Raw genomic sequence first — 11,658 nt, forward strand, 5'->3', positions numbered from 1 at the left:
GTGTTTGGGTTACACACATTTGTGACTGTGCAAAATAAATACACACAACACACTACATATTATATGACTGCATTAACTCTGTCCTGACTCATCTGCTCTTACAGAGTAAAACGGTATTTGCTCTGTCTCTTCTGTTTGCCAAACCTTTAGCGTCAGGCAGAGAGTTTAAATATACCAACTATACTGACTACTTCTAATGACTTACTCTGAGAATTCCCCACAGATCCAGGCTGCAGCATACAACACTTCACAGATGCCGTTTCTCTGCATGTTGCCTGTCAGCAGGTGGGCGTTGTCCAGCAGGGTAGCCATCTGGGCAACAGCAAAGACCCGGATGGCTTTGACTCGTATGGCCACATCCAGCATCTGAGAGGCAATGAGGTGGCCGTGCCGTGTGCCCTCTAGTCGGGTCAGCTCTACTAGGATACTAATGTACCTGTTGGGCAGACATGGAGAGGGCGTGTATATAACTACAACAAACAGCAAATGTAAAGCAAACTGACACACCTCAGAGTGAAGCACAGGACAGTGCTGCTGGTAAACTAACCATTCAAAGTTGGTGATATACTGGTAGTTGCTCTGACTGCAGATGTCAATGATTTTTGTGAGCAGTTCATCTCTGTAGGTGGTTCCTTCGGCTTTGTCTACATGTATCATCAGCTTCTTTACGATCTCCATCAAGTTCTTCTTGGACACCTGCAAAGAGCAGAACCCACAAGTGACCACAGAGAATTATTACTTTACTAGATCAAACAGCACCATTTGCAGAGTTCTACAGTTGGCAGTAACAGTTTACGGTATCTATTGTACTTGACACTTTAGTGTGTGAGTGCTAGCAAAGCCGTTTTATTATACCGAGCTACAGCAAAGTAGTTACAGCGAAAGTTCTGTTTTTTGTATTGCATTGCACCGTATTCTTTAGAATAGACTGAAACAAGCATAATCCGGATCTAAAAATATTCAACATTAGTTTTCGTGAACACTGAATAAAACAAAAGTCAAAAGTTTGGCTGCATACCATGCCATAGAGCAAGTCCAGAGCTCTCAGACGGATGGACTCATCCTTGTCATCCAGACACTGGAGAATGAGGTCTTTATGAGACTGCACTGATTTGGGGTGGGTCTTCAGGATCTTTGACATCGCCAGCAGGCCCAAATACTTCACTACAGAAATACGCAAAAACACGCTACCTTAGTGTAGTTAAAAAAGGACACACAACAACCCTTGAAATCTCCACACGTTACCAAGTATATTTTGTTCACCTTGCTATATGCCATCACTCTTAAACCTGATTAGCTTTACATTACTGTGACTGCAGTAATAATCATATGTAATAACTTTAATACACTATGAACTCTTTCTATGCTCATCTTCACTTCGCTAATCAATAAAAAATATAAATCACACAGCAAAAACAAAAATAAATTAAAACAGGAAATAAACACAAAACACACAAAAAGATGGAAAGGACATACAAACACGCACACGGGACAACACACACTGGGACAACACACACTGGGACACAGTCTTGTTTTGCTTTATCCTTTCTCATACCCCTGGCAGCTCATTCCCCCCCCCTCTCAGGTTCTGTGATCAATAAAAGGGTGTTATACTGACCTTGGATCAGTGAAGCTGATCACTGCAGTGCTTAGATTAGAGAAGTGACCACTGATGTGGACTTGTGGAAGTTCAGTGATGTGCTGAACAAGAAAAAGCTACACACATTTTTGAGACATATTTCTTTTAACCTATGGTTTTAATTGTGACCGTTTTGGTTGCTAGCATGTTGCCATGGTCGCCCTTATTTTGCATGGAAGAGGCAGAAGAAGATGGTAAAGCACAACTTTTACTTTGAAGGTGAAAATTCTCCATTTTCAGCTGGCATTGCATTTTTGAAGACTCATTTAAGCTCACCAAGTATTTATCAATAACATTTATAATTAATATTAATAACTATTATCATCATTATTATCATTATTATTATTATTATTATTATTATTAATGCTGCCAACCCTGACTGGTTGGCAATAATAACCCAATAATGATACATGCCTAAATGTGACTGAACCCTTAGTTACCTGCACTCCATCTAATGGCATCATCACCAAAAAGTATGTGACCTGACTTTTACTCAGTCCTAATTCAACAAGTGTTCTACATGAATTTACTCAGGGCTTTTAAGTGGGCCCTGAGATTAAATACTTTACCAGTTAAGCATCGTCACAAGGGAATCGCTACATATTTACGGCTTTACTCACTGATGTTTTGGAAAGTTTTATACCCAAGTATAACTGTGAAACGAAACAGGGGCACAGCAGTGATCAATGAAAGGATAAAACATTGAACCACAGGTTCACAGTCTACTCTATTAAGGCCATGTCCACACTAATAAGTTTTCCTTTTAAAAAGCATGACTTTATGCCTTTGAGTACTCACTATTACAGTGATTTAGGACTGATATGGGAAACATTTTAGAGTGGATGTAGCCTATGACCAGGAGTCTACAATTTACTTTACACACGCACAGTTATCTACGTTTTAAGATCCAGACAACTCGAATACCCGAATGTAGAAATCTAAGCTCCAAATGGCTGTGTGCAAAGAGAATGTAATAACAACTTATAGTATAACAAATTTAAGCCCCTCTAGAGTGAAGCAAAGAAAATATTTTTAAAAAATTAAAATTGGGTAATTTTTTGTGTCTATTCTGTTGGAGACCGGGTGGATGTGACTTAAGTGCAATGGTATTCCAAGCAGGACGCCCAATTGAGAGTGAAAAGGTAGTAATGTTCGAGTTATCCAGAGTCAGGAGGTCTATGTTATTGTCGTCTAAAAGGGTGGACTGTTCCATAGTCAAAAACACGCAGACAATGAGAAAATGACACACTGCAGGCATTGACAGAGGGCTCACAGTTCTGGTCCGAGTCTTCTATCAGGATTCGCAGTTTCTGCACACAGAGCTGTGGGGGAGACAAAAAACAGAGAGGGAGAGGGACAGATCTGTTATCACCACGGAAAACCTTTCCACACCAGGAACTTTGTGAGACTTTCTGGCCTGTCTGATGGCTGCTGTGTTTCTACTTAAGCTATGTTGGATCAGACGGCATGCACTGTGATTCAACTGGAGTGGAAAGGGTTAAAAATCTGCAACTAAACACGTGAATATGTTGATGAAAGAGAGGAACTGAGGAGATTACCTGGATACTAGCACTGTGGTTAGGCATCCCCGAGGACAAAGAAATCAACACTGTAATGTAGCACAAGGAAACAATTACATCTGAGAACGATTTTTTATGAGCAAGTTTAAAAAAACCAAAACAAATAAAGATCAGAACACGTGAGGAAAAAGACCTCTGCTAAATCTCAAGGATGTTTAAGCGCCAGTATACAAGTTAAAATTTAACTTGTACAAATTCCACTTATTCATTCAAGCAAAGCTAAGAAAATGTGGTTTTAGCACGTAGGAGGACTGAAAAGAGCAAATACAGATAAGACACTACACTGTATTTTTTGAAGATCAATGTATAAGCTTATTTCTCAACACAGATGCAAAAATATACTGAAACGATGAAATAAACATGGGGCTGGGGCCACTAAGCTAAGTGAGATTTGATATGACCCACAGAACAGCTGTACTGACCTGCAATCACAGTGTTGACACATTCATACAGCAGAGACATGGCAGAGGTACTGTGAGAGAAAAACATCAGGACGGTGAGAAAGTTTAGAATTATTATTGAGCTGTTTATCAGATTAGACTGTTGTACCGTCTACGGGAAATACAATAAAAGAGAATTTCCTCTCACCTGTGGATTAGATTTGTTAGAGGTTCAATCAATTTCTTCCCCAACCGTGGCTCCAACGGTGTGAGTGCACCAAACTACAAGATACACAGAATTTCTGGATTTTGTTTGTCCACAATCACCTTTAAGAAGCTGGTACACTAAATATATAAAAGTATATATTTAAATCTATTCAGTTACTAACTACTAAAACGTAAATGTAAAGTCTTACCAGCTTTATGATCTTAATGAGAACCCAGTTGTTAGTAGAGGAAGTCATGAGTTTGAAGAAAAGCGGGGCCAATGACAGGTAGTTCTTAGGATTTCTCCTGGCCAGCTCACATATGACATTTACTGCTGCTGACTGGACGCCTAAAAGGAGAGAATATAACATCAGGAAACAAGTATTGAAAACTACAAAAGCTTAATTTCTTTAAAAGAACATTGAAAAACTATGTAGTCTGTTATTAAAGAAAAAAAATGTAATGTCCAATGACTGCAGTCCAACATACAAAACAAAGCATGTAATAATAAAAGAATGGAATTTGTACTGTCGTCATAACTGGATAAAAAAGTGAGATATTAAATAGAGTAGAGTAGTAAGTATGAAACCATCTAAAACCAGAAGAGAGTCAGCAGTATTGTCTTGCAGTCTTGGAAGTCCTGGCTCAGCACCATACCCAAGCCTTCTTTAATCACATATTCGTTGCTGCTGAATCATTTATGGGGTTCAGTTAGGGGATCTGATGTCTTATATTGTGGACAGTCTTAATTTGTAATGCTTTCTGGAGTATACTTTATTGTAAAAGTTCTGGTGTTGCTAACCATTAGCTGCTTCTCCACCGAGTCTTTCGACCCCTGCAAGTCCAACTGTAGTGTCTTGGACTGCAGCTGGTGACAGTATCGCTTGCTTTGCTCTGCAGCCTTAGACAGCTTAGTGGAGTGACTCACAAAACCACTTCTTCATCTGGTGCAAGCTCTACTTGCAGCTGCTGTCCAGTTTGCAGCAGATAACAATACAAGGACTAACATTCCCAGCTGGAGTCTGTTGGAAGGATGTGAGACTCACAGAAGCGGTAGCTGAACGACGCGGTGAAGTCCACGGGAATAGCTATTGCTGGTACGGAAACATAAGACGAGCAGGCCAACTTTGGCAAATTTACCAAAAAGCAGCAACCTGATAATCTAGAACTCAAAACCAACACAGAAGGGCTAAAAAAGCCAAGGCTCCATCTGCTGTGGTGTACCCTTGTGAATTTAGCTAAAATGATGCTTCAGCAGTGATAACACCTTGGTCGTCCATTAGCAGTCCATGGACAGCCTGTCTGCTTGGAGACAGCGTCTGCTGTGGATGGGGGCACTGCACAACATGTTACAACCAGTATGTGGGCGACTCTTGCTTATTCTGTCAGCCAGCCGCTGAGCAAAGCAAAGTTATGACATACTAAATGATGAAGTGAAACCAAGTGTTACAAACAACGAGAAGTATCCACTGTAGCCACAATCTGTACTTTTCATGCTGTATTTTTGGATCTTTAAATTTTTTTCCCAAGCTCTTTCAATTCCCAGTGAACTCTGCCATCGATCCCTTCCCTGTTCTGGCCCATTTGTCAACCAATCAGCATTTGACCAACACGGAGCGTCATCCATGTCAAGCACAGTCAAGTTGGCCTGAAAACCCCTTTTCGTACGCCGTCCGTAGGGAAATAAATATGCCAGTATTTGACACAACTGCGTTAAATTAATTACACATAAACCTGAAAGAAGCTTTATTGTCTTGTTAAAGTATCCAAAAAAAAAAAAAAAGTGCTTCAGTGGTGGTGAGTCAAATTCTAGTGTTTTCTTCAGCAGCCACCAAACAGCTAATCTTGGGTAAAATGTGACATCAAGGTGGCTTAATCCACCATTTATATACACAATCAACAGTTACTAACAACTACACTTAAAAAAATACTTAAAAACAGCACCTTAAAAATAATAACACTGTCCAAATTTTTCTGTACCTTTTGTAATTTTTTCCAAATGAACTTAGGAAAAGCTTGATTGGCTCACGATGTGATTAGTAAAAAAAAGACAGTCATCGCCCAAATCTGAGAGTATGATTTTAACCAAAAAAAATATCATGTGGCGCTCGGTTCATGTACACAGAGGCCCCAAAAGTTCCAGCTGTGTCTATTAAAGCTCAGTGAAAACAAAAGGTTTGTGGACATGGGGCACAAATCAAATGTACTAGAAAAACCAGCAAATGATCTCTCTTTTTCATGAGCGGAAATGAGAAACAAACGTTCCCTAGCAGACTGGATAAATACTGTGTTTTCTGATACCTGGGTCTGGGTCCTCGAGTTTCTCCTTGAGCCTGGGAAAAGCTGGGCGCAGGGACTCGGGATACTTGAGAAACACCTTATACATGATCAACACAGCTTTTTTTCTGATGTAAGGTTTAGTGTGGGACATCTGCAGTAGAAGACAGTAAATACACATTTTTAAAGATGTAAAAAAAAACAAAAAAAACAACAACCCTGGAATGACAGCTTATTTGACTGAAGTAAATGGTAACGAGCAAAAAAAGAAAAAGAGAAAAGAGCAGAAGTCATGTGGGTACACCTCAGGACTTACTCACCAATGTCATGATGTCATTAGCTAAGTCCCGAGCTAAGTCAGGGGTCACAAAACAAGACAGACCAGTGAGGGCAACACCTGTGTCATACTGGTTGGGGCTGCTGAGATCCTGGGAGAAATAGATTAAAAAAATAGGAAGAAAAACAAAAAAGAAAGAAAATATTAGCTGAGGGAAAACTAACAGTAAGGAGATATTTACAGAGTTCACAAAACATGTGCATCGCTGACCTTTCGAATTTGATTGGTTGTCAGCATGATGACGTCTGTGTTCTCATGAAAGCACTGTGAGGCTGCCAGGTAGCCAATCCTCTGTAGGAAAGCAAGCAAGCATAAAGAACATACTGCTATTATATTACATTACTACAAACATTCGTCAGCCTGTTGCAGCACCACAGAGATCCACTTATACAGCTCACTCAGCTGTGACTACATCACTTTGTAAATTCTGGGTGTGCATCTTCCTTTCCATTTGCATTACTCTGTCCTGCACTTCCACGACCAATCCTGACATCCCAGACTTACCTTGTACGTGAACTTTGAGGAACTCATGACTTCAACGATGTTGAAAGCAGCCCAGCTGACGTCATAGCCCAGCATTTGAAGCTGCAACATAGAGGAGACAGACATAGATTGTGACTAAAAGGAAGAGGGGGAGCTCTAAGCTGCTCCGGCGAGGTACAGAGAGAGAATAATTGATTTGGGCTGAAAGCTCTCAAAGTGAATACTGATGCCGGCCACAACAAGACATCTAAATCTAAATGTGTACCTTGACTATAAATAGACAGAGCAATTTCATTTCAACGGGAATTGGACAATGTTCTCAGTAAGTGTCACTTGCTCGACGTTTGGTGACTAATCTTAACAAAAACAAGAAACACACACAGCCTTGAATGTGTTTTTGTAAAAATGCACTACTTTACTTTGCGAAATAGTAGCACTTCCATTTGATCTGATGAAAGTATAAGAGGAAATAAGGCTTTATTTGACTCAGCTTGTTTCTGTTTGGGTAGAAAAGATACTAACCACAGATTTTTGTGTGGTTTTCATCTACAGTGTCACAGCAAGTCGCAATTTTCCATTGTGTGCATGTCAACAAAATATGTCACAATATGCTAGTGGAGCTGATTTAGGACAGATGAAGGATTCATTTGTGAATTAAAATATATGCCAAGTATTCTTGCACTACAACTAAGTAGTTGTTATAAACAGAGTCTCCTCTTTTTATTGTGTTTTTTCGTTTTTTCCTTTGTTAATTTTAGGTGTGCTGTAAAGAAAAGTACAACAGCATAACTTGCTACTAAGCTACAACACAACGAAGCCACATGGTGGGCTTATGTTGACAGGTGTATACAATAGCTCGTGTGTGTGTGTGTGTGTGTGTGTGTGTGTGTGTGTGTGTGTGTGTGTGTGTGTGTGTGAGAGAGAGAGTAGATTTGACAGACAAAGTCGGTGAATCCGTGGCGGGTGAGAGGTCTTACGTAGGTGAGCTTGCACACAGCATTGGCTTTGACAGCGATGTTGTCCTGCTTGAGCTCCTGTTTGATCTCATCGATGCATGTGGAGATGTACTTGGCCTGGGGGCAGACAAAGGAGAGGGCAAACAACAGACACCAGATCAGATTAGGTGGACTGATATCTGGAGAGGGAGGCTGCGAGCAGGCTGGAAAATTCTGATCTTTCTGCTGTCGCTTTCCAAGACACTAACCAAGAACTGAATGAGTGTTTTTCCCAAGTTTAACTGCTTCTTTCTTTCTACCACTAACCTACAAGATTATCACATGTGGCTTGATGTATGTAGGTATTTACAGGGCCAGGTATAAATATATTTTGATAAACAGTTCTGAAAATACATTCATCTCGTGCACAAAGCTCACACTCAAACTTGTGATGAATAGAGAGTTACCATTAATTTGGGACATCACACAGCAAATTAAACCCTTACACTGGAGCTGTTTGCCGTGTGGATTTATCCGTTTTCAAATCTGCTAGATGTTTTCGGTCCACCACCCATACTAATGAACAATGAGGTGTGCTCAGCTCTCTCTTCCACGAAAACATTATCTCAGTTATAATGACCAACAATTAAAAGAAATTAAATTTTAAAAAAAATCCTACTCAACGTAAAAACATTAAGAAATAATAACAGCCACTTTTATATATCATTATTACTACAATTACACAGTTAAAGAGATCTTCAATTGTATTTATTATGTTGTAGGATGCTAGCATCAGTAGCACCATCATCTATATATCTGTTTATCAAAGCATCCATCCATCTATCCACTTATCTTTAAATAAATTAGTTTTTTCCCAGAAAACCATTTCTGGGAAAATGAATAACAATGAAATCTCAACTCTCATAATGACTGCTAAATCACATCAGTTCTCCTAAAATACTGGGAGCACATTTCATTCAACGGTGCAGAACAAACTGAGGTCAATTTTTTTTTAACCATTATAGAAAGGACCAACCTTGCTAAACAAACACATACACATATAGCTCTGTAGTGTGTGAGAGTGTGCTGGTCATGTGTGTGCAGTCATGAGACAGCACAGTGACAGGAGGTGGTGTTAGAGGGGGGGGGGGGGGACACTACGCTCTGCTACTCCCGCTCCTGGAGAAATTGTAGCGATCAAGAGTGAAGGCCTGAACACACCATCAGCAAACAGACATACGCATATACAGAGTGCTTCTCCATCACAATCTTCTTCAGTTATCCATCCAGAACCAATTTAAATAACTGAAATAGTTGACATAAGGCCAACACAGACAACCTTCCTGCCAGTAACACATACTGGGGTGGAGATATATTTGAAGGCGTGCACGCTCCAAGAAACGAATGACTGGGCTTAGATGAAACTAACTAGTGCTATATTCTTTTTAAAATCTGATCACTATCACAAAGGCGAGTAAAATTCATACTTCCAATCCTCACACCTTAATTCAATACAGATGCTGTTCCAAAGACGTGGGAGAGACAGTGAATGAATGAACTATGCAGAAACTTTGCACAAACTCTGCACACATGTGTAAAACAAACAGAGAAACTGTGGGATATTCGGCACACACTTCAGAGTACACACAGAGGCGTATTAATATTTTAGCAGACTGCCCACTGTTGACTGGGTAACCACCACCTTATCTAGGCTGCCTGGGTTGGGTTTCCACTGGTGAACAGCTCAGACTATACAGCGAAGCAAGAGATCAAACGCTAACGTCCTGGAACGACAAAACTGACCCACATGCTTGTTTTTCCATTTCCAAAAACTCAAATATAGACACAGACAGCATTTGTGTCTTAATACAAGTAATATAATGTAAAAGTAAAGCATCTATAAAGCCGGTTTAGTGCTTCTAGCTGAACAATACTGAGAAGAAATCAAATCTCAAAGTAGTCTTGAGGTCAGACGTGCCACCTTGACATTTGGCATCTTCCCTACAGCAACGATGTAGGTGCGCGCACACAGCAGTACAGCTTGAAGCAATCAGGGATCGTGCTTCACAGTAAAAGCTACTTTGAACTGCTCCATTGTTCAAAAGGGTTTGCTGTGCATGTTTGATTTGGCAGATTTTAGGTGAATAGTTCACCTAATAACGGAGCCAAAGTCAATGTAGTTTTTAAGGAAGTTAAACAAAACCCCCAAACATATATAGTGTGTAACAAACATATATGATATGGTATATATGGTATGGTATGATATACTGTATTCTGGCCAGAATGTATATGGTATGTTAGAGTTATAGATAAAATAGGGATATGATGTGCTTATTGTTTGTTTATGAATTTTACAAACTAGTTAAAAAGTTAAGAAAAGATCTGGCTGCTGGACCCAGGATGGCAGCCTCCCCATGCACTGGTGGAAACTTGGACAGACTGACATTCATAAATATGCTGCAGACAGTCCTGAGAGTATTGTAAACAACAGAATTGGAGCATTTTGCTCGACAAACTGTGTGATGACTATTTCCGAATTACTCCAAGCATCTTGTCTGAGACGGGCCAATATCAGTATCTGGCTCTACTTCATACCCACCCTGCCTTACTACCTGACATAGCATTTCACAGCATCAATATGTTTAGATGCAGCCAACGCAGAGCTTATAGGAGAGATAGGATGATGTGACAGATGTTAACAGATGGCTAACCCCCACACACACCCTCTGACTGCCCCTTCAAAGCAAGATGCTTTGATGAGCCTGTCATCACCCACAGCTCTGTGGCAGGGATGAGGAGCCGTTTCACGGCACATGTTGGATGACTCATTTCGAGATTATATAAAGGCTCAGATTTAATCTGCGAATCCAGAATAGTTACAACTAGAATTTTTAAGCTAACCCTCGAAACATTAGGCCTCTCTTCACCAACTCATCACAGCATTCATTCAGAGGCCAAGTGGCTGCAAAGTCAACTCAAATAAGTGACTGCATATACTTCTCACCAAACGGGCCTGACAGTAAAAAGCCTTTAGCTCACAATATAAATGACAAGAGCCTAAATATCTGCATATCTGGTGTGCTCTCGGTGAGTAATCTACTGGTAAACTTTAATGATCTAGCGAGATGCTTCCTCTAACTGCCTGTTAGCTAGACTAGCTAGCTGTCAGTAACGTTGGCAGCATTTTTCTATTAAAACCCGAGAAGTTGTGTTTCTACCGACTCAGTAACAGGTCGCAACCAATAACATGTTAGTAAGCAAAGGACAGTTTACCACCCAGCCAGCAAGGCAGCGGCGTTAGCCGCTGACGATAACGCTAGCTTTCCAGCCTACCTAACGTTAACTTACCCAGCGCTAGCCCGCTGGTCAGCGATAACGGTAACGGCACAGTGTGTGTGCTGGACTTATAAAAACGTTAATGAACGTAAAGCTTAAAACACCCCGGTGTCACGGTTTGCTCGTTTTACCTCATCTTCCTTGTGATTCCTGATGCCACGTACTAAATCCTGGAGATTTTTATCGAACATCCGATCGATGCTCCCTTTGACAATCTTCAAAGCCATGACTGTCTGCGACTTTGTACCGCTTCTGTCCTGCGGGGCCGAGCGCCTTGCAGAGATCTAGGGGGTGCCGACCGACGCGCTACACCGTGTCTCATCCACCCGGGTGCCGTGATGTGCTGCGGGGTCCGCTGCTGTTTACTGAGCCCGGGCAGATGAAGTTGAGGCCAGACGGGGCCGTCCTGTGCTGTGCAGAGACGCTGGCAGTGGATCGGTGTAGGAAATGGCTGACAAAATGGCGTCTAAAGTCAGCTGACTTG

The 11,658-nt window shown here is 40.9% G+C and overlaps 1 protein-coding gene across 8 annotated transcripts in view; it reads right to left on the bottom strand.

Annotated features, from left to right (window-relative positions):
* Positions 1-11,642, bottom strand: part of ap3d1 (adaptor related protein complex 3 subunit delta 1) — a 28,318-nt gene extending 16,676 nt beyond the window's left edge. For 5 of the 8 annotated variants that reach the window (XM_086281966.1, XM_086281965.1, XM_086281964.1 and 2 more), the window contains exons 1-14: positions 11,306-11,642; positions 7,881-7,976; positions 6,925-7,005; positions 6,631-6,711; positions 6,404-6,511; positions 6,108-6,237; positions 4,016-4,155; positions 3,808-3,881; positions 3,642-3,691; positions 3,199-3,248; positions 2,913-2,961; positions 1,019-1,164; positions 548-696; positions 206-436 (exon numbers count right to left, since the gene is read on the bottom strand). In XM_086281966.1, the coding sequence (XP_086138092.1) occupies positions 206-436; positions 548-696; positions 1,019-1,164; positions 2,913-2,961; positions 3,199-3,248; positions 3,642-3,691; positions 3,808-3,881; positions 4,016-4,155; positions 6,108-6,237; positions 6,404-6,511; positions 6,631-6,711; positions 6,925-7,005; positions 7,881-7,976; positions 11,306-11,401 (1,481 nt within the window). In that variant the 5' untranslated portion in view covers positions 11,402-11,642. Of the gene's footprint in view, positions 1-205; positions 437-547; positions 697-1,018; positions 1,165-2,888; positions 2,962-3,198; positions 3,249-3,641; positions 3,692-3,807; positions 3,882-4,015; positions 4,156-6,107; positions 6,238-6,403; positions 6,512-6,630; positions 6,712-6,924; positions 7,006-7,880; positions 7,977-11,305 lie in introns of all 8 variants that reach the window. The other 3 variants (XM_086281963.1, XM_086281960.1, XM_086281958.1) reach the window with 1 other exon arrangement.
* Between the last annotated feature and the right edge of the window lie 16 nt (positions 11,643-11,658).

Source organism: Aulonocara sp. 'chitande type north' Nkhata Bay, linkage group LG23 (genome assembly GCF_057382095.1).
Source record: "Aulonocara sp. 'chitande type north' Nkhata Bay isolate Kocher_YH1m ecotype deep benthic linkage group LG23, A_spYH_male_GT1.1, whole genome shotgun sequence".
Taxonomy (NCBI): domain Eukaryota; kingdom Metazoa; phylum Chordata; class Actinopteri; order Cichliformes; family Cichlidae; genus Aulonocara; species Aulonocara sp. 'chitande type north' Nkhata Bay.